Raw genomic sequence first — 21,025 nt, 5'->3', positions numbered from 1 at the left:
CACCCTGTTTGACCGGCGGCTCTGCTGCTGTACAGATGGTTTTAGTGCACAGCATGGCCTGGTGTGGCAACGAGATAACTGAGGCGGCTCTCGCTGCCGTGCGTGTTTCAGGCGACGTGGACAGCTGCGGGCTGTCGCCGCTGGTGCAGGGGCAGTTCACGCCGCTGCCCGAGGCGCTGTGCTGGGTCATCCTGGAGCTGCAGGCGGCCGGCCAGCCCGCCGTGCCCGAGCGCATCCGGTCGGCGCTGGGCCACGCCTTCCCCGACATGACGCCGCCCACGCAGGAGAACGTCTACGACGCGCTCGCCGCGCTCACCGCCGACCGCAAGGTGACGCTCCTCACTCTCCACGCACCACTAACTAGCCTAGCCCACTGTCACTCACAGGCTAACGAATACTAGCGCCGTGGAACACCAGCAAGTTGCTACAACGCCGTTCAGTCATGATGGCATCCATAGTTTCTCAACTATTTTTTTAAGAAAGAAGAGAGAGAGAGAGAGAGGGGGCAGCAAACCAGATCACTGATTTCGGCTAATATCAATTAATAGTGTATTTCCGCTTGTTCACCCAAGTTTAGCTTCCATTTTCTGCACAGTATTTGGACGATAAACCCAGTCGCCTTCTTCAGGTGCTGTGAGCTATGCTGTCTACTCATTGCGTGGACTGCAGCCAATCTGAATGGCGTCTATTAATCACGTGCAGTTGGCATCAAATATAGGGTGATCAAAAAATCAGTATAAATTTGAAAACTGAATAAATCACGAAATAATGTAGATAGAGAGGTATAGATTGACACACATGCTTGGAATGACATGGGGGTTTATTAGAACCAAAAAAATACAAAAGTTCAAAAAATGACCGACATATGGCGCTTTATCTGATCAGAATAGCAATAATTAACATAGCAAGTAAGACAAAGCAAAGATGATGTTCTTTACAGGAAATGCTCATTATGTCCACCATCATTCCTCAACAATAGCTTTAGTCGAGGAATAATGTCGTGACAGCACTGTAAAGCATGTCCGGAGTTATGGTGAGGCATTGGCGTCGGTTGTTGTCTTTCAGGGTCCCTAGAGATGTCGGTCGATCACGATACACTTGCGACTTTAGGTAACCCCAAAGCCAATAATCGCACGGACTGAGTTCTGGGGACCTGAGAGGCCAAGCATGACGAAAGTGGCGGCTGAGCACACGATCATCACCAAACGATGCGCGCAAGAGATCTCTCACGGGTCTAACAATACTTTTTTTTGGTTCTAATAAAAGCTCATGTTATTCCAAGCATGTGTGTCAACTTATATCTCTCTATCTACATTATTCCGTGGTTTATTAAGTTTTCAAATTTATACCGACTTTTTGATCACCCAGTATATTAGGGTATCCCGGGGGAATGGTCAATATTCAAGGATATGACGGGAACGGCCAATCAAAGCAAAAAAACGTCTCAGTACAGTGTCATTGGTTACAACGCACCACACTACTGTGGAGGAAGTCGATGCGAATAACTTTATATAGGACTTTTGCGGTCTACCAAGCCGGGAAATTATCTCAAATTGGCCTATAAGAGTTAAGCTACAGCGCATGCTCATCGGTCGAGATTTTCAATATTCTCTCGCTGTCTTCAAGCGAAATATAACCCTAGAAAAAAATTAATAGGATCTTTTCTGTAGAAAATTAAATGTAACTTTAAAACGTACAAAAGTGACATAAAAATCCTGAGACATCACTAATGCATCTTTCAGCGAAACTATTAAGCACACGTGTACATCGATAGTGTGGTAAAGGTGTATTACGAAGTCAGTATTATGTTGTCCTGCAAAGAGAAACAATTCATTAACGTTAAAAGTAGTAAATAAGTGCCCAGTTTTATAGACCCTACTTTGTGGAAACAATTTTATTCTCTTAATGTTGAAAAAGACATATAGACGGAAGTTTCTACTTTACCCTGAAGTCATTTACAACACTAGTTCAGATCTACTGTAAATCACAATATGAAGAAATCATAATTAACCCCGTTATTATTATTATTATTATTATTATTATTATTATTATTATTATTACTATTTTACAAACGCTGAATCTTGCAACGTAATGGAAAAAATAAAAACATAAATTCTTTCAAAAAGTAGGAATGTATTTTGTTTCCTTTTAGACAAATTTTTGCAGTCAATTTTCTAACGTTATTTTCCTTTCCACAGTTCCACAAATTTATTACATTAATTTTCCCATCCCTGTCTTGATGAGCTTACACGCAAGATTAATTTTCTGTCCCGTCTCCATGATCATACCCGTAATTTTGCCATCCATGTTTAGATGAACACACAGACAAGATTTTTTCTCAGCCCTGTCTTTTTACAGTAAAAACATGCCTAAGAATAAAGTAAATTTCCCTTCCTTCACGTCTATGGTCAGAAATTTTTAGTCATGGACTGCCGGTTTCGGTCCATAATGACCATCTTCAGATCTGTTGTATAAAAACATTTCCTAATATTCTGAAGCATGTCTTTATTACAGATCTGACAAAAAAAATTTTGACCGTAGACATAAAGTAAAGGAAATTTATTCAATGTTCAGGACACTGTTCAATTCGCGATCATGCCGCGGCTTGTGAAAATAGGAATAAAGCTATGAATAAGCCTAGGACTTTTTATCTATTCATCGATTGTGGCCCAAAGTTCTAGGCTGATGCATAACGTTATTCCTAGGTATGTTTAGTCACGTTGGTCTAATTGCTGAATTGCGTAATTCCATATGTAATTTATCAAAAAATGTCATTGAAGTAATTTTACATTAAACCAAGGATCAATACATTAAGAAGTTGAGATGTTAATCTTTGCCTAATCATCATGTTTGTCTTTGCTTTATCATCTCTGGAATCAGTAATGTACTTGAGAATGGACTTATAACGCGGAACTTGTGAAGTAACCACGATAAAATTTGTTAAACAAGGCAAAAACAGTGTTAGATTCAGTTAATAAAACTTTAAGAGCTTTCACATAAAAAATCCGGAGGCACTGCTTTTCAGCACGCTCTCGTATGTCTCTTTCTGAAAATAAAGAAGAATTGCAGCACCGCTGTGTCATTAAGTTACAGCTTTTTGCCATTACTCAGCGATTATTTTTAATTTGATGACGCGGCATTGTAGAAGGTTAAGTGGGAAGTTAGAGAGAGAGAGAGCGGATGTTTCCTTTTTACTGGCGCATATTGTGAAATTCTCTGAAGGTGTCGTTTTCTTCATTGGAGAAAGAAAAAATAGTAATAAGTATTGATCGAAGGGAAGCATAACACGAAAGTGTAAGATTTTGTAGCTCCTCCGTATACTGTCTTTCTGAAGTAGGATTATTAGTGTTGTTTATTTTATTGAGAGCTGTTCATTCCAAGGTGTCAACCCATCATTTCGTTAAGGCACATGACATATTTGGATTGGAGACAACACGGTGTCGAGATCCTGAGAAAAGCTAGCCCACAAGCACTGGTAACAAGGACTCCACAATAAATGCCCCAAAGAAATCTTTTGGCAGTGGTGGGGCCTGAGGATGGCGGTATTGTACCGCCGAAACTAATCATGTGAGACAGCGAAGACATTCTCAAGATACATCTGTGATGGTACTTTTGCTCATGTACACCAAAGAGCCAAAGAAACTGGTACACCCGCCTAATACAGTGTAGGGTCACCGCGAGCGCCAAGAAGGACTCGACTAATACGTACAATAGTGGGGGAGGCAAATGACACCATGAATCCTGCAGGGCTGTCCATAAATCTGTAAGACTACGAGGAGTGGAGATCTCTTCTGGACAGTACGTTGCAAGGCATCCCAGATAGGCTCAATAATGTTCATGTTAGATTGGCCAGCAGAAGTATTTAAACTCAGAAGAATGCTCCTGGCGACACTCTGTAGCAATTCTGGACGTGTGGGGTGTCGCTTTGTCTTGCTGGAATTGCCCAAGACCGTCGGAATGCACGATGGACACGAATGGATGCAGGTGATCAGACAGAATTCTTACCGCACGTGTCACCTGTCAGAGTCGTATCTAGACGTATCAGAGGTCCGATAACACTCCACTGCTGACATGCAGCGTCTATGAATTCATGAGGTTGTCTCCATATCCGCTAGATACAGTTCAAAACGAGTCTCGTCCAACGAGCAACATGTTTCCAGTCATCAACAGTCCAATGTCGGTGTTGACGGGCCCAGGTGAGATGTAAGGTTTTGTGTCATGCAGTCAGCAAGGGTACACAAGTGGGCCTTCGAAAGCCCATATCGATGATTGTTCGCAAGCTGACTCTTGTTGATGGACCAGCATTGAAATATGCAGCAATTTCCAGAAAGGTTGCACTTCTCTCACATTGACCGATTCTCCTCAGTCATCGTTGGTTCCGTTCTTGCAAGATCTTTTTTCGGCCGCAGTGATGTCGGAGGTTTGATGTTTTACCGTTTTCCTGATACTCACGGTACACTCGCGAAAGCCCAACTTCATCGCTATCTCGGAGATGCTGTCTCTCGTCGCTCGTGCGCCGACTACAACACCACGCTCAAACTAACTTGAATCTTGATGACCTGCCATTGTAGCAACAGTAACCGGTCTAAAAACTGCGCCACACATTTGTTATACAGGCGTTGCCGACCGCAGCGCCGTTTTCCGCTTGTTTACGTATCTCTGTATATGAATACGCCTGCCTACACCAGTTTCTTTGGCGCTTCAATGTATATCGTCAGCCGAAGTCCTTTGTCCATGCAATATTGGCATTAATTTGTTTCAGTCATTTCCTGTCTTCCCTATCACGACATGCCAAAAGTTTTCCAGTCTAAGACATTATCATCATTCGTGATGATGTCATACTATGTCAGTGCGTCTTTAACCCCGTCGATCCGCTGATTTAATTTTATTTCAGCGCCTTTACTTCAGCTCGTGTGGAGTACTCTGCCTTATGTAGAAGGCACTACCAGACCAGCCTGTGTTGCGCTGTAGCCAGAGCAGCGTGTTTTCGCCGCGCCATCTGGTGCCTCCCACCAAGCCGCTGCCTCCACACGGAGACCCCAGTGCGACTGTGCGCCTACGAAATTCATTCGTTACAACGAGCTCCGTGAAATTAGCGGCCAGCGGCCGCGCCCCGTTCTGCGAGCTCACCATTGCGGCATCTACGACAGCCTAACAAGGCCAGCGCTCGCTTGGCAACTGTCGATGGGAGCATTGTTGCTGTGAACAACAATCACCGTTACTGAATGGAACGAGTGTGTTTCCAGTCAACACCGCAGCAGACACTGCCGACATTTGCACTGCTAGTTAGTTAGTTAAATGTCTGTGAATCATCTAAACTATTTTTAATGGAAATGATGTGGAACGAGTAAGTTTGCATAACAGGTATAAGTGATTATAAAGTTAATGAGCAAATTTTTAATTTCGGTATGCAGTTACGCGTAAAACTAACATCTGTTTTCTTTTACAGGCTACTAATTCAAAAAATCTTCTATGGAATAGAAATGGTTGTCCAGAAGAAAAGACTTTAGGTTAGAGTTAATACTTCCTTTGCCACCAATCAGACACTTTACGTCGTGTAGATATTTTCAGTCCAGTACTCACACAAAGATAAACGGCCGTAACAAAGAAAGTGAAACGTAATGAGCCACTGGACACCATAGGTCTCGTATACCAAAATACTCAGCAAATATCCCATGCTGAAGGTCGATTAAGCTTTAACGTCACATAGACACTGAGGCCATTAGAGACGGGGCACGCGATCGGAATGTTTCAAGAGTTGGAACGAAATCGGCCGTGCCCTTTCAAATGAATCATCCCGACGCTTGCCTCGAGCGATATAGGGAAATCACGAAACACCTAAATCCGGATGGCCGGACGCGGATTCGAAAAATCGTCCTCCAGAATGCGAATCCAATGCCCTAACTACTACGTCCCTTCGCTCCAGAAAATATCCCTGGACGACCGCAAAAAGTCTGTTGGTAGAATTTGTGTTCGCTTTGCATCTGTCAGACCGTCACGCGTACGATTGCAAGTGAATTCGTTGATTGTAAAGTTTGGGATGTACAACCCTCTCTCATTTCATACCACGCATAAATTGTTGTTACCTTCAATCGGAAGACAGGTTTGATGAAACTCTTCACGTACCTGTCCATTCCTCTCCTTCTCTGCCAACGTACTGCAGCCTACCTACTTAGCCTCCCCCAACAATTTTTATTCTTCACACTTCCCTACACTATCAAATTCACGATTTCTTGATGCCTAAAAATGTGTCCCATCAGTTGATCTCTTCTTGTAGTCATGTTCTTTCCCTAAATTTCGGTTTCTCATTTCGATTCGGCGCTTCCTCATTTAGTAAACCTATCTACCCATCAGATCTTTAGCATTCTTCTCTGTCACCATATTTCGGAACCCTTCTGCTCTCTTTTTCTACGGGTTGTTTATCGTCCACGTCCACGTTTCGCGTTACCTCCAGAAAAGATTTCCTAGCACTTAAATCTATATTCTCTGTTAATAAAGTCCTCATTATCAGAAACGCTTTTCTTGCTATTACCAGTCTGCCTTTTACATCTATTAAAAACTGCAGTTTATGGCGGGTCATGGCCCATCGAACATAGGCCGGTGTGGAGCGTACACCATTAAGTCAAGTAGTGGTTTTGACTTTGTAGAAATGTGCTTTTTGTGTTTTCCTTTTCTTTTATAAATGTATAGTTATGGTGTTCTTTTAATCATTGACAAAGGTCTTCTTAGGCACTTGTGGGTTTTATTGTTATTCTGAAGAAGGTGTAGTTATCTACGCCGAAACCTGGGTTAACACTTAACACTAAATGCTTTTTTGGCAATCGAGGCGGGTTTTTAGTTTTTAATATATTAACCAACGATTGCTGACGCACTGCGATGTTGAAGGTCCTTTTACATCTCCTCTGCTTCGGCCATCGTTAGTTGCTTGCTACCCAAATAACAAACCTCCACTACTTCTGTCCGTGTCTCGTTTCCCTCAGCATTGCCTGATTTAATTCGACAACATTCCGTTGACCTTGATTTATATTTGTTGATGTTTTTATTGTAATCTCTTTTCAAGACGCTACGCACTCCGTTCCTGGGAACTTTCACGTCTTTTGTCGCCTGCAGCAGAATTACTATGGCATCAGGAAACCACAAAAAAAAAATTTTCACTGGAATTTAATTCCGTCCTAAAGTTCTCTGCTTTCTTTCGCGGTTGTTTAATGTGCGCACTGAGTAACATGGAGGACAGGATTGTTCAGATTTTCTTTTAAAAAAAAAGTGGTTGGTTCATTAACTCACCATCATTCTTAGTTAATTTGATGCGCGTCTTTCGCGCTTTATGAGAAATTTGATTTCATTACTAGCAGCCCCCTGACCGCGACACAGACACGCAAAAAGCGCTGGAGTGGCGAAGCGGCAACCGTGTGGAAATGCCTAGCCGGCTAGCTGGCTAGCGCCGCCTGGAGAATGTACGCGCTGCACGCCGTTCCCTGCGGAATTTGCCCTTGCTGTCCTATCTGGCTCATATCTAGAGAGCACGCCGCGCTCGCCAGATGAACTGCTCAGACGCGCGGCTTTTATCAAGCTGCGACCACAAGTGGTGGAGCCTGCGGATGGCGGTAATGTGCCGCCGAAACTAGTCGTGTGGGACTGTAAAGACATTCTCAAGGTACAGCTATGGCGGTATTTTTTCTCGCATCATTTAATGTCACATTAGGTTCATAGCAAGGGTCGCGACTGCAGTACATCCCATAATGAAAACATCGTCTGCAAAATCTACGTTTATTGAGATGCCCGTCCGCCCCTGGTAGCTGAGTGGTCAGCGCGACGGAATGTCACACCTAACGGCCCGGGTTCGATTCCCGGCTGGGTCGGAGATTTTCTCCGCTCAGGGACTGGGTGTTGTGTTGTTCTTATCATCATCATTTCATACTCATCGACATGCAAGTCGCCGAAGTAGCGTCAACTCGAAAGACTTGCACCATGCGAACGGTCTACCCGCCGGGAGGCCCTAGCCATACGGCATTTCCATTTCCATTGAGATGCCCACTAAACAAATTTTACATTACGCAGTAAAAACGTGATGTATCAAACAACTTTGAGGAGACACTTATCAATAAAACAAGTGCTTTAATGAAAACACAGACCAACGTGAGAAAACGTCGTCGGCTTTGACAGCCAAAATGGCTGATCTGGAGCTTATACTTTATTCTTTGTGGTCAGTCCGAAATAAGTCCACATGGTTCAAATGGCTATAAGCACTATGGGGCTTAACATCTGAGGTCATCAGTCCCCTAGAATTTATAACTACTTAAACCTAACTAAACTAAGGACATCACACACATCCATGCCCGAGGCAGGATCGAACCTGCAACCGCAGCAGCAGCGCCGTTCCGGACTGTAGCGCCTAGAACCGCTTGGCCGCAGCTCGGCCGGCCCGAATTAAGTCCTTCTCCGTCAAGATCAGCAGTACAAGTGAAAGAAGGTTTTTTGTGTCTAATGTTGAAGAAAGACCCATCGACTTTGCCAATTCGCCATGTATTGTTGTTAGAGTATGCTTCGTTTGTGCTTGGGTAGCGTTCCTTATTTAAACTTTGTTGGAAAGGATTTAAAATTCTGGCAGTCCGTCTTCTTAGGAGGTGGTTTCCTTTCCTCTTCGGAATGGCTGCACATAATTTAGTTTTACTGAAGTATCTTCTTCACTCCGTCGTCGTCTGGGAACATGAAGTCCATGAATAACCATTTCCAGTCAATGATCGGTTCATTTGGACCAAAGGACGTAGTTCATTCCATGTAAACACAGCCCACACCATCACTAGCCTGTACAGTGCCTTGTTGACAACTTCGATCCATGGCTTCGTGTGGTCCGCGCCACATTCGAACCCTATCATCAGCTTTTATCAACATGAATCGGGACCCATCCGATCAGGTCTGTTTTCCAGTCCTCTAGGGTGCAACCGATACGGTCAAGAGCCCAGACAGGCACTGCAGACGATGTTGTTAGCAAAGGCACTCGCGTCAGTTGTCAGCTACCATAGCCGAGTAAGACCAAATTTCTCTGCCCTCTCCTAACGGATACGATTTTTGTATGTCGCACATTGATTTCTGCGGTTATTTCATGCAGTGTTGCTTTTCTGTTAGAACTCAGAACACTACACAAACACCGCTGCTCTCGGTCGTTAAGTGAAGTCGTCGGCTACTGCTTTGTCCGTGGAGAGAGGCAATTGATATTCTCGGCACACTCTTGACACTGTGCATCTCGGAAAGTTGAAATCCCTAAAGATGTCCTAAATGGAATATCCCATGCCTGTAGCTGTTTAATTTCAGTCTTGCCACCATAATCACATCGGAAAACTTTTCACATACATCATCTCGTGGTGTTGTGTTCATCGTTGCCGGCTTTCGAACACGAGGCCCTGAGTTCCATTACCGGCCGTGTCGGGGATTTTCTCCGCTCGGGACTCGTGTGTGTGTGTGTGTGTGTGTGTGTGTGTGTGTGTGTGTGTTATCACCATTTCATCATCGACACGCAAGGCGCCGAAGTGGCGTCAAATAAAAATATTTGAACAAGGCAGCCCAACATCCTATATGGTTTCTCTCGGCCAGTAACGCCATAAGCACATTCCATTTTTTGTCGCGGGGACCCTACAGCTGTCGCCGCATCCCGCACCTCTGTCTTCAGACGCCTCTATCACGCCATTATTTCTCATTTTCCTCTATTCCTGTTCACTCCAACACTTCTTGGACACTCCTAGCCACCCTTTTCGAAGGGTTTTTCTCCTTCCAGAATATTTCCGTGAAAGTGCTTTCTTTTGTCTTCTGTCTTCTTCCATTCTTTTGACGTTTCGTAACCGTCTTGGCTGTCTTTCTCCTTTTCTATCAGCAATAGTACAATGGGTATGTATCCTTTCTCTTATTTGCTCATTTCTTACTCGATCAAGTCGAGAAATTGTACATGCTCTTCTCAAAATGACCATTTGTAAACAACTAAGTCTCTTGTTATTGCTTTCTGTGAATTCCAACAACCACTCCCACGACTCGTAAGTGGTTCCACGATGGATTTGTATAACTGCATTTTAACTTTTCAACTCATTTTTGAGGGCCAAATTTTCGGATTGCCGCCTTTCCCTGCCTGATCCGTTGTCCGATACCTCTGTCACATCTTCCATCACGTGATAGGATAGTGCCCAGATACCTAAACTCTTTACACACTTTAATTTGGTGTCCGTCAGTGCCTAGGTTACTTCCCTGTTCTTGGCAACAGATACTTCGTCTTCTAAAATGCTTTTCCATACCCAACAATTTATATTTTTGCAACAACTTTCCAAGCGTGTAAGATACATCCTCTTCATCTTCTGCTGCACCGATCTGATCACCAGCATAGAGAAGTGTTTACATACACTAGTTTCCTACTTCTATGCCCATGCACTTTCTACATGTACGACGTAAAGCGCATGGGAGACAGATAGCATCCTTGTTTAAGTCCTTTATTTACTGTGAAGACTTTTCTTTTCACATTTTAATGACACATTCTACGAACGTGTGGAGGTTTATGACGCTTCTTACATTCGTTTTTGGTAATTCGCCTAAACACGGCACCTCGGACAATATCTTTAGTAGCACCGTGTCATATGCTTTCTCGAGAGCTATGAATAACAAATGACTGCTTGTTTCCTTTCCAATCTCTTCTGTTTGATCTGTATTAGGATGAAGATGCTATCCACACACGGCCTACCTCTTCGAAAGCCACCTTTTTCTTCCACTTCAGTTATAATTTTCTCCATTCTTCATTTTAAAACCCTCTCGTACAGCCTGATAATTAAGGTTGTGACATTTATTCCACGATAATTGCTAGACACTTTCTTGCTTCTTTTTTGTGTATGTGCTTCGACACACTAAGTTTCTCGCCTGGATTTTCCTCCCTATACCACGTAACTTGCTTTGATGTTCGTGCAGAATATTGGAGCCATACCTTACTATTTTTATTGATAAATTTCCAGGCTCTGGTGGTATCCCCAGTTTCATTTCTGTAGCCACCTTCTGTACTTCTTTAGCTGTTATTTTCTCTACCTCTTCACCCTCCTCACCTCTGCCATCTCCCACTTAGTTTCCTTGGGCTCTGTCCTTTATTCTGTTAGGGAGCCCTGAAAATGCTTCTCTAACGTAAATGTCTCCAACTGCTAATAAGCAATGTATAAATGTTAGCCTTTCCCCATTTATGTCGATCGTCGGGAGCTTTTAAATTTGCCCCTCAGTTGTAATGAGAGGCCTGCGAAAAGCGTTAACCGACAAACGCATCAAGTTTTGGAGTAATGATACGGAAGGCTGGAGTTGCAATTAGGTTTTAAGTGCAAAAAGTCCATGCGTTTCGCACTTGCGTGGATATTCAGGCGCCTACATTCATCTTTCCCTGCACTACTTTGCATGAGAAATTATCTGATCTGAATATCGCATTTAATATCTTACGGATTGTACTCTACACACGTTTTCTCGTGTTGTTTTCAGTCGCCTCTAGTGTAATCGTCTGCTCACAGCTACAGGTGAATTCTAGTGAACACTGGCGAATTGTCTCTTCGCCTGAGTTAGCTTCCTTTCGCTCCGGTGTAAACGATGTTTGCGACGGGTACGTGCGCTGGCCATCGTCAACAGCGTGTATACACCGTGTTCTCCATGTGTACAGCTTGAAGCTGAATGTTTCAGTTCACTTTTTACTACAGCTATGTGTGGCTGTCAGAAATTAAGTATCGGTCATGTTACTTGCATGTTGCTCGACGAAGAGAAAAAAAGTAGAAAAGATGACGTGTTTGTTTAGGGTGCAAAAAAAATTAAGAAAAATATACCGTCTTGGAAAGTTTCATACTCAATTTTTAGATCTGATGGGACGATTGAAGCAAGAACAGGATTACAGTGGGTGTGGATTGAGAGGAGAACACATGCTCATACAACTTTCATTTACTTTCTTTTGACAACTTTGCCTTCCAGGAAGGCGTGATAGACGGGTGGAATACGCTACTACTAGCAATAAATTTGAAATAGTTGCAATAATTTAAAAATAAGAAACAAAATATATAATATCAATGAATATCCAGAATACCAATGAAATATTAGTCATTTGTTTTCATTCTTAGAAACCATCGGACACTAGAATTAAGCAACATCAGGCAGCAAAAATATTACAATATATGTCACACAGTCACATATCAACGCGTGTAAGACACTGTTTGGCACCTAACAGTCTTCTTCAAAACAATTTCAGCGTATCGTGAGAGCCCAACTTTATAAATGTTTCCTAAGCATGTCACAAATGGCTAATAATGCCAAAACAAAGAGGTCATTAGAAAAACACATTCGACAGTTCAGGTTTTCATCTCTTGCGCAATTACCGAAACTAGCGGGAAAAAAGGTTACAAACAACAAGCCGAGAATAGTGATTTGGTCCGAATTTCATGCGTCACCAACACAGAACTGAGCCAATAACCGCTGATAGCCCGATCCACAGTCACATCACCTAACCGCTCAATCCAAGTCATGTGCTAGGATCACGCAAGAACACAGTTTGCTTGATCAGATCTCCCCACCGGGGAAATTCTACAATAGTATTATCCCAGGTTAACGTCCTCAACTTCACCCGACCACCAAGGACACAATGACATGTACAAGCATAACTCCTTATGTACCATACGGCAAGGAATAAAAAACTATAAGTAATCAGTAAATAACACTTCAAAAGACCAAAACAGCTCTATAACTAGAAAGCTCAATTACAGCAACAACCTAACCAGTTAAGACATTTGTGGACAACTCCCGTCTGACGTTACTGCTTCGGCACAACTGACAAGTATTGTAAAGGCTTCACTTTTATTTTCAATGCAGTGCAAGGATCCTTTTTCCACGCACGCAGAAACACAACCAACACCAGCGACAAGAAAGCCCTACAAGTTCAGAACACTTGAACTTTCGCGGCAGACAAGTTCGTCAAGAGACACCGAGTTCACTAAACCCTCAGCGCCTAGAACAAGATGTTCAGATACAGTTTAATAACCAAGGCAGAGTGCTTGCACCAGGCACAATATTTCATCCCAAGCGAGCAGAACACTTTTCAGCAAATTATACTCGTACTTTTCGCTCCAGCTAACTCCAACGTCATTCTGGCCACCGACCGTTTGCCATCACATGTGCGCGACCCGGACCGTCACAGCCAATGTCCGCACACGTCCTCCTTTCCCCTCACGTCAGCGTGGAGGGACCGTTTATTCCTTCGTGACGACGAACGGATACCCAATCAGCTCCTCCTTGCCGAGCGCCGAACTCCCTCGCTTCATCCACCGCCAGGCGCCATCTTTTACCGCTGGCGAGCAACCGCTGCTCTCCGGCAGCGGGCTCTTCTCAGCTGCTGGACGCGGGTGGAAGTTCAAACACCGTCGCTCACTGTGATGTTGTAACGTCAGAAGGATAGAAAATGACATAAAAATTGAGACCTAAGTTTCTCCTGGCGTATACAGCTTTCACAACAAATAACGGCAAAAAAAACCATGATGAAGTCACACTTTCTTTTAAAAAATTTTGTTCTATGACATTCTTTCTATTGCGTGAAAAGTTATGGCGATATTCAGATACAACCAGAACCACGAACTGCTTCTGTTTCTCTATATTTTTTTTTTTTTCAAATCATTTGTTGTACGACTGCCACTCCAAAAGAAATGCACTTTTTTTTCAAATATTCCACTTTTTTTCTACATCTTTGCTCTTCACGGAGCTCATAGAAACATCATTACCGCTTGTATTCAAATGTAACTGAAACTTTTTCCGCAAATCGCACTGACGTAGCACTTCGTCGATATGGCTCCCGCACTTTGTGTTCGTCTAAAGCGACGTGTTATAGAATTCCTGTGTTGTGAGAACGAAACTGTCAAACATTCACAAGGGATTGAGGTCAGCATAAAATATGCGGTGATGGGGACGAAGATGTGGAAAACGAATGGAAGAAATTCAAAGTAGTCTTGCAGTATGCCCTAGACAAAAATATTCCGAGTAAGATCTTAATGGATGGGAAGGACCCTCCATGGTTTAATAGCCGTGTTAAAAAACTGCTACGTATACAAAGAGAACTTACCTCAGATTCAAGTGAACAAAAAAACCAAGCTGACAAACAAAATCTCAACGAAACGAAAATGAGCGTGAGGAGGGAAATAAGAGAAGCGTTCAATGACTTTGAAAGTAACACTTTGTCAATAAAATCCCTAAGAGATTTTGTTCGTATGTAAACTCAGTAAACGTTCAAAATCATCTATTCATTCACTCAGTGATAATACTGCCACAGAAACGGAAGGTAACAGAGAGAAGATCGAAATACTGAATTCGGTCTTCTGGAATTGTTTGACCGCTGGAGACTGTAACACGGTCCCTCCTTTCAATCGTCGTACGAACGCCGAAATGGCGGATATTGAGATAACCGATAGCGGAATAGAAAAAAAAACTACAATCACTTAGTAGCGGAAAGGCGTCAGGACCAGGTGAGCCTGTAAGATTCTGCAAAGACTAAGAGAAAGATATTGTTCCCCTTCTAGCAATAATTTATCTTAGATCGCTTGAGCGACGTAGGGTACCTAGCGACTGGAAGAAATCGCAGAAAATTCCCATTTTTAGGAAGGGCCGCAGGATAGCTGCACACAACTATAAACCTACATCGTTGACGTCAATCGATTGTAGAATTATGGAATATGTTTCATGCTTAAGAATTATGGCGTTTATGGAGAAGGAGAATATCCTTTATAAAAAATCAACATGGATTTGCGCCGTAGGCAATGCCGCTCAGGTTGATGCCGTGTTCTTTGACTTCAGGAAGGCACTTGACATCGTTCCGCACTGCCTTTTAGTGAAAAAGTGCGAACTTATCAAGTATCGGAGCACATTTTCGACTGGATTCAAGACTTCTTTGTGGCCAAAACTCAATACGTCGCTCTTAACGGAACAAAATCGACGGATGTAAAGATAATTTCCGGAGTACCCCAATGAAGTGCTGTGGGACCGTTATTGTTTACAATACATATAAATGATCTAGTAAAAAGGGTCGGATGATCTCGTAAGGCTGTTGGCAGACGATATTGTTGTATATAAGAAAGTAGCAACAAAAAAATGGTTCAAATGGCTCTGAGCACTATGGGACTTAACATCTGTGGTCATCAGTCCCCTAGAACTTAGAACTACTTAAACCTAACTAACCTAAGGACATCACACACATCCATGCCCGAGGCAGGATTCGAACCTGCGACCGTAGCAGTCCCGCGGTTCTGGACTGAGCGCCTGAACCGCTAGACCACCGCGGCCGGCAAAGTAGCAACACCGTAAGATACTCACGATTTGCAGAATGACCTCCAGAGGCAGGCTCAGGCAGTTAACTGTGAACTTTAATGTATTGTGCATACATGAGAAAAGAAATCCACTACTTACAGCTACACTATTGATAAAAAACCGCTGGAAACAGAATCTAACGTAAAATATCTAGGAGTAACTATCCAGAGCGACCTTAAGTGGAATGACCATTTAAAAGAAATAACGTGATAAGCAAATATCAGATTCATAGGAAGAATCTTAAGGAAATGTATCTCATCCACGAAGGCGCTTGTTAAGTATTTTCCATCTATCTGGGATCCCTACCAGGTAGGAATGATAGAAGAGATAGACAAGATCCAAAGAAGAGCGGCATGTTTCCTCACGGAATCGTTTAGTTGGCACGGGACCTTTACGGAGATGCTCAACAAACTCCATTGACGGAAGTTACAAGGGAGGTGTTGTGCATCACTGAGAGAATTACTATTTAAATTTCGAGAAATCACTTTCCGGGAAGAGTCTAACAACATATTACTTCCCCCTACATACGTCTCGCGTAATGACCATGAGGAGAAAATTAGATAAATTAGATCCATTGCAGAGGTTTACCGACAATCATTCTTCCCACGTGCTATTCGCGAATGGAACAGGGTTGGAGGGCTCAGTTAGTGGTACAAAAAGTACCCTCCACCACACACCATTGGGTGGCTTGCAGAGTATAATGCAAATGTAGAAGAAAGTGCATGGGAATGACGCTGTTTGACAGCAGTACAGTTAGTCGTTAGGCAATCAGATTATTGTGGTGAAAGTGGACACGCCAGTACTCGGGGAACTCCCACGCAGTGTCAGACCGACAACTGCACAATGCTTCACAATGTGCAACGTATTTACTGTCTCATGTTGGCTGGCAGTGTGAAAGATTGACATTTTGTCTCTCTAGAATGTGCCAGCGTACTGCAACAATATCAGTGGTGTGGAAAATAATTTAGATGTTTAAAAAAAATTGTCCATTTCTTTTGGAGTGACCCTCGTGGTTACTTCACAATATATTATGTATAGAAGGGGGATAGAGTGCTAGCTTTTTTTAAAAAAAGTTGATCATCAATATCATTTTCTCTACACTGCAGCTTTCTCAAAGTACGTCGAATAAAATACTGGATTTGAGACGCGTAGGCTTCGTTGAAGTGGCCCTTGTCCTCTCTGTGTTCCATTCCACTTCAGAATTTATATTAACATCCATAGTCAACTAATTTAGATCAGCCTATAGATAGAAGAACGACCGCCACTTTGCTTTTGGTAAGACAGTACACTTTATCTCTCCATAATTCCGCAACCTTTAATCATTTTACGGTGAAATTTAAAACGTTTTCCGGAGTACAGGTCCGTCCATGTTTTGGCACGCTAGCAGGTGGCTCCGCATCTGCACGCGACGTCCTCCTCATACCCCCATGAGGCCAGATGTGTTCTGCACCTTGAGACTCCTCTCCTTAACCTGTTAAGGATTCTCCAAGTAGTGTAGGGTAGGTGGTAACGCAACCAGTTATTACCCTTAGAGTGAACCCTTCTAGCTCAGGAGCACTTCCTTGACCCAGGAAAACACCTGTCTTGACATGTATTCGTAAAGGTAGCTGAAAAAAAAATACCTGACTTAAAGCTACGTGCTGCAGGTGTACCAAGTGATTCTGAGTGTACGATGTACCATTTCCGTCCTATTTCTTCCGTCATTCTGCGTGTTATCACTGGGGCTGCTATGCCGGCCCTGGGGTAGATCTTCGGGGCTGGGAGTGGTCTAAGGCACCCCTTAACTGAGCGGACTGTTTCGTCTTAGGCCGCGTCGTCATGCCTAATGTGGACCGATGTTCCCCAAATTATTGCTTCGTACTGTTCTACAAGAAAACCTGGCCCAATTGGTGGGGATTGCTCTCGAAAAGCTGTAGGTGTTGCATATTTTTTCTCTTCAAACCTATACGTAGGGTGTGATCCAGAGTAATTCCTAGGTATACTGGGGTGTCATAGTGATGAATTTCCTACCCTCTCCAATTAAATTCATTTTAGGATCACTAGTTTATTAGGTGTAAAGCACATACTTGTGTCTTTTTTGAACTGAGACGGTCCATATCACAACACTCGCCCAATCTTTCAAGTATGCTGCTTATTTTAACTTCCTCAAAGGTACTCCTTCGGGTTGTCACAGTTGTGTCATCCACACAGATAAATCGCCTGACATTTCAAAGATCTGGCTGATCATCTGCATACGGGATATCCTAGAAATATTTCGATAAACTTTATGGGATTGTAGGGGGTGTCCTGAGGAACAATAGAGGAAAGGAACGCGTTTCCGGAAAATTCATCCAACGACGCAATACAGCGTCGATGTTATAGACGCCGACGCCTGTCACTAGGCTATTCCTGCGTCAGCAACCATGGCTTTGTACGCTATCATAGGAGGAACGTCTTGCAATGTCGTTCGTTATTCAATGATCGCGCCAGATTACTACAATCACCAGTGGAGACGACGGGGCTAACTGCTTTGCAGACGTGCCTTGTTTCCTATGAATGCGATGTTCTGTTCCTAGGGTGGATGACGGTTTCGGACAAGGCTTTCCGTCCGAAGTTTATTTTTTTCCTGGGACCCTCTCAAATCTCCAGTGTGTTTCGGTGTACCGGAGAAAAATACACTGAAGCTGGAAACCCATGTCCAAAATTTTCACGCACCAAGGCAACAGAGTATCTTCTACACTGGCGATCGTAGCAATCAGTCGCGATCACTGGACAACCATCAACAGCGCGAGACATTTTGCCTATGGTCCGTCAGCGTAGAAAGTCACATGTTCTGCTGAAAGGATGGCCTAAGGCAGGCTCCCCTAGCATCATTCGATGACGTTTCTAGACACGGGTTCCCATACTCGGTCTATTCCTCAAGACACCATTTACAATCCCTCAAAGTTTGTCGTAACATTTCTGGGACACCCCGTAGAAATTGTGGAGAATCGATGAGAACGCGAAGCATTTAGATAACCCATTCTTTCGGTTTCTACTGTGACTCTTCTTACCCTGCAGCATTACATAGAATCATCTGGAGAATGAGTGATCATTCTCAGGTCGCGGTGTGTTATGTTATCTCTGGCCTATAGAGCGTGTGCTCCCCTCTGCAGGTGTACCAGACGTCGCAGGGCTACTTCGTGGTGACGCCGGAGCGCCGGAGGCGGCGTCACAGCCACAGCCGCAGCCGGTCGGAGGCGAGCGGGGGTGGCGGGGGTCTGCTGGCGGGCGCGGGGGCGGAAGAGTCGGTGCCGCCGCCCACGCCGGCGTCGGGCCGCCAGATGTTGCTGTCCACCGAGGAGGCGCTGGTGCTCGTGCACGGCGAGATGGCGACACTGCGCGACGGCGACGTCACTCACCAGGCCGTGCAGACCAACCTCGCCGACGTCGTCTGCGGTGGTGAGTGGGCACGAACGTCCAGCTAGCTGGAAATGCTGCTTTTAGGCTACACTGTTTGCCATCAAAACTGCAACGGCGAAATTTTAAGAATGTTGCATATTAATTACAGGGGAATGAATACTCTAATAAATTTATAGCTAATTCAGTGCTGTATAGTTCACTGTTCGCCATTAAAATTAATACACCACGAAGATGACGTTCTACAGACGCGAAATTTAACCGACGGGAAGAAGATGCTGTGATATGCAAATGATCAGTTTTTCACAGCAAATGGTTCAAATGGCAAGGGCACTATCGGACTTAACATCTGAGGTCATCAGTCCCCTAGAACTTAGAACTACTTAAACCTAACTAACCCAGGGACATCACACACATCCATGCCCGAGGCAGGATTCAAACCTGCGACCATACCAGTCGCGCAGTTTCGGACTGAAGCGTCTAGAACTGCTCAGCCACCGCGGCCGGCTTGCCAGAGCATTCACACAAGGTTGGCGCCGGTGGCGACACCTACAACGTGCTGACATGAGGAAAGTTTCCAACCGCTTTCTCATACACAAACAGCAGTTGACCGGCGTTGCCTGGTGAAACGTTGTTGTGATGCCTCGTGTAAGGAAGAGAAATGCGTACCATCACTTATCCGACTTTGATAAAGGGTTGATTGTAGCCTATCGCGATTGCGGATTATCGTATCGCGACATTGCTGCTCGCGTTGGTCGAGATCCAGTGACTGGTAGCAGAATATGGAATCGGTAGGTTCAGGAGGGTAGTACGGAACTCCGTGCTGGATCCCAACGGCCTCGTATCACTAACAGTCGAGATGACAGAAGGCATCTTATCCGCATGGCTGTAACGGATAGTGCAGCAACGTCTCGATCCCTGAGTCAACAGTTGGGAACGTTTGCAAGACAACAACCATCTGCACGAACAGTTCTACGACGTTTGCAGCAGCATGGACTATCAGCGCGGGGACCATGGCTGCGGTTACCCTTGACGCTGCATCACAGACAGGAGCGCCTGCGATGGTGTTCTCAAAGACGAACCTGGGTGCACGAATGGCAAAACGTCATTTTTTTGGATGAATCCAGGTTCTGTTTACAACATCATGATGGTCGCATTCGTGTTTGGCGACATCGTGGTGAACGCACATTGGAAGCCTGTATTCGTCATCACCACACTGGCGTATCACCTTTCGTGATGGTATGGGGTGCCATTGGTTACACGTCTCAGTCACCTCTTGTTCGCATTGACGGCAGTTTGAACAGTGGACGTTACATTTCAGATGTGTTACGACCAGTGGCTCTACCCTTCATTCGATCCCTGCAAAACTCTACATTTCAGCAGGATAATCCACGACCGCATGTTGCAGGTCGTGTACGGGCCTTTCTGGATACAGAAAATGTTCTACTGGTGTCCTGGCCAGCACATTCTCCAGATCTCTCACCAATTGAAAACGTCTGGTCAATGGTGGCCAAGCAACTGGCTCGTCACAATACGCCAGTCACTACTCTTGATGAACTGTGGTATCGTGTTGAAGCTGCCTGGGCAGCTGTACCTGTACACGCCATCCAAGCTCTGTTTGGCTCAATGCCCTCAGAGGTGGTTGTTCTTGGTACTAATTTCACAGGATCTATTCACCCAATTGCATGAAAATGTAATCACTTGTCTGTTCTAGTATATTTGTCCAATGAATACCTGTTTATCATCTGCAATTCTTCTTGGTGTAGCAATTTTAATAGCCAATAGTGTATATAAAAATTCACCACACAGAGCTGTCACCTCTGGCAGCAAAAATGGATGCATCCTGTCTCAGGAACAAGTAGAACTGAGCTTGTTTCCACATAGACCCGTTTGTGTGGTCACCAGACCATAGCGTGCTGGGCACGCCGAGTGATGAGTGAGTGGTGGTGACCTTTTTTTGCTGGTCTCATTTTGTTTGTTATTGATCGTTGCATTTGTTCGGGGCGGAAGTCGCATGACACCTGTTCAGGTTAATCGTTGATCCTTTCACCCAGTTTTTTTTTTATTGCAGAGGGCAGCTAACCTTCTAATCGAACACGCTAAGCTACCGTTCCGACATCCATGAGACCCAGGACAAAAAATATTAACAGTGTTTTATTGATCGCGATATACTGCGTAGTGAGGCAGGCACTCCAGTCCCCGTTGGCCTGATGCTGCTAAGACGGCATCCACCTCGCGCTGCTGAGACCGGCAGCCTCTTTCGGCCACGGCCCTTGACGTCAGCGGTGTGTTGTCTGCGTTGGCGTCCCAG

At 44.3% G+C, this 21,025-nt stretch overlaps 1 protein-coding gene across 1 annotated transcript in view; it reads left to right on the top strand.

Moving 5' to 3' along the window:
* Window positions 1–21,025, top strand: part of LOC126285407 (mucin-17) — a 326,011-nt gene that overhangs the window by 233,011 nt on the left and 71,975 nt on the right. The window contains exons 3-4 of the mRNA XM_049984757.1: window positions 112–329; window positions 18,471–18,756. Of these exons, the coding sequence (XP_049840714.1) occupies window positions 112–329; window positions 18,471–18,756 (504 nt within the window). The remainder of the gene's footprint in view (window positions 1–111; window positions 330–18,470; window positions 18,757–21,025) is intronic.

Source organism: Schistocerca gregaria, chromosome 8 (genome assembly GCF_023897955.1).
Source record: "Schistocerca gregaria isolate iqSchGreg1 chromosome 8, iqSchGreg1.2, whole genome shotgun sequence".
Classification (NCBI taxonomy): Eukaryota; Metazoa; Arthropoda; class Insecta; order Orthoptera; family Acrididae; genus Schistocerca; species Schistocerca gregaria.
Note: the sequence above shows the minus strand (reverse complement) of the source record. Positions and strands in the feature narration are given on the sequence as shown.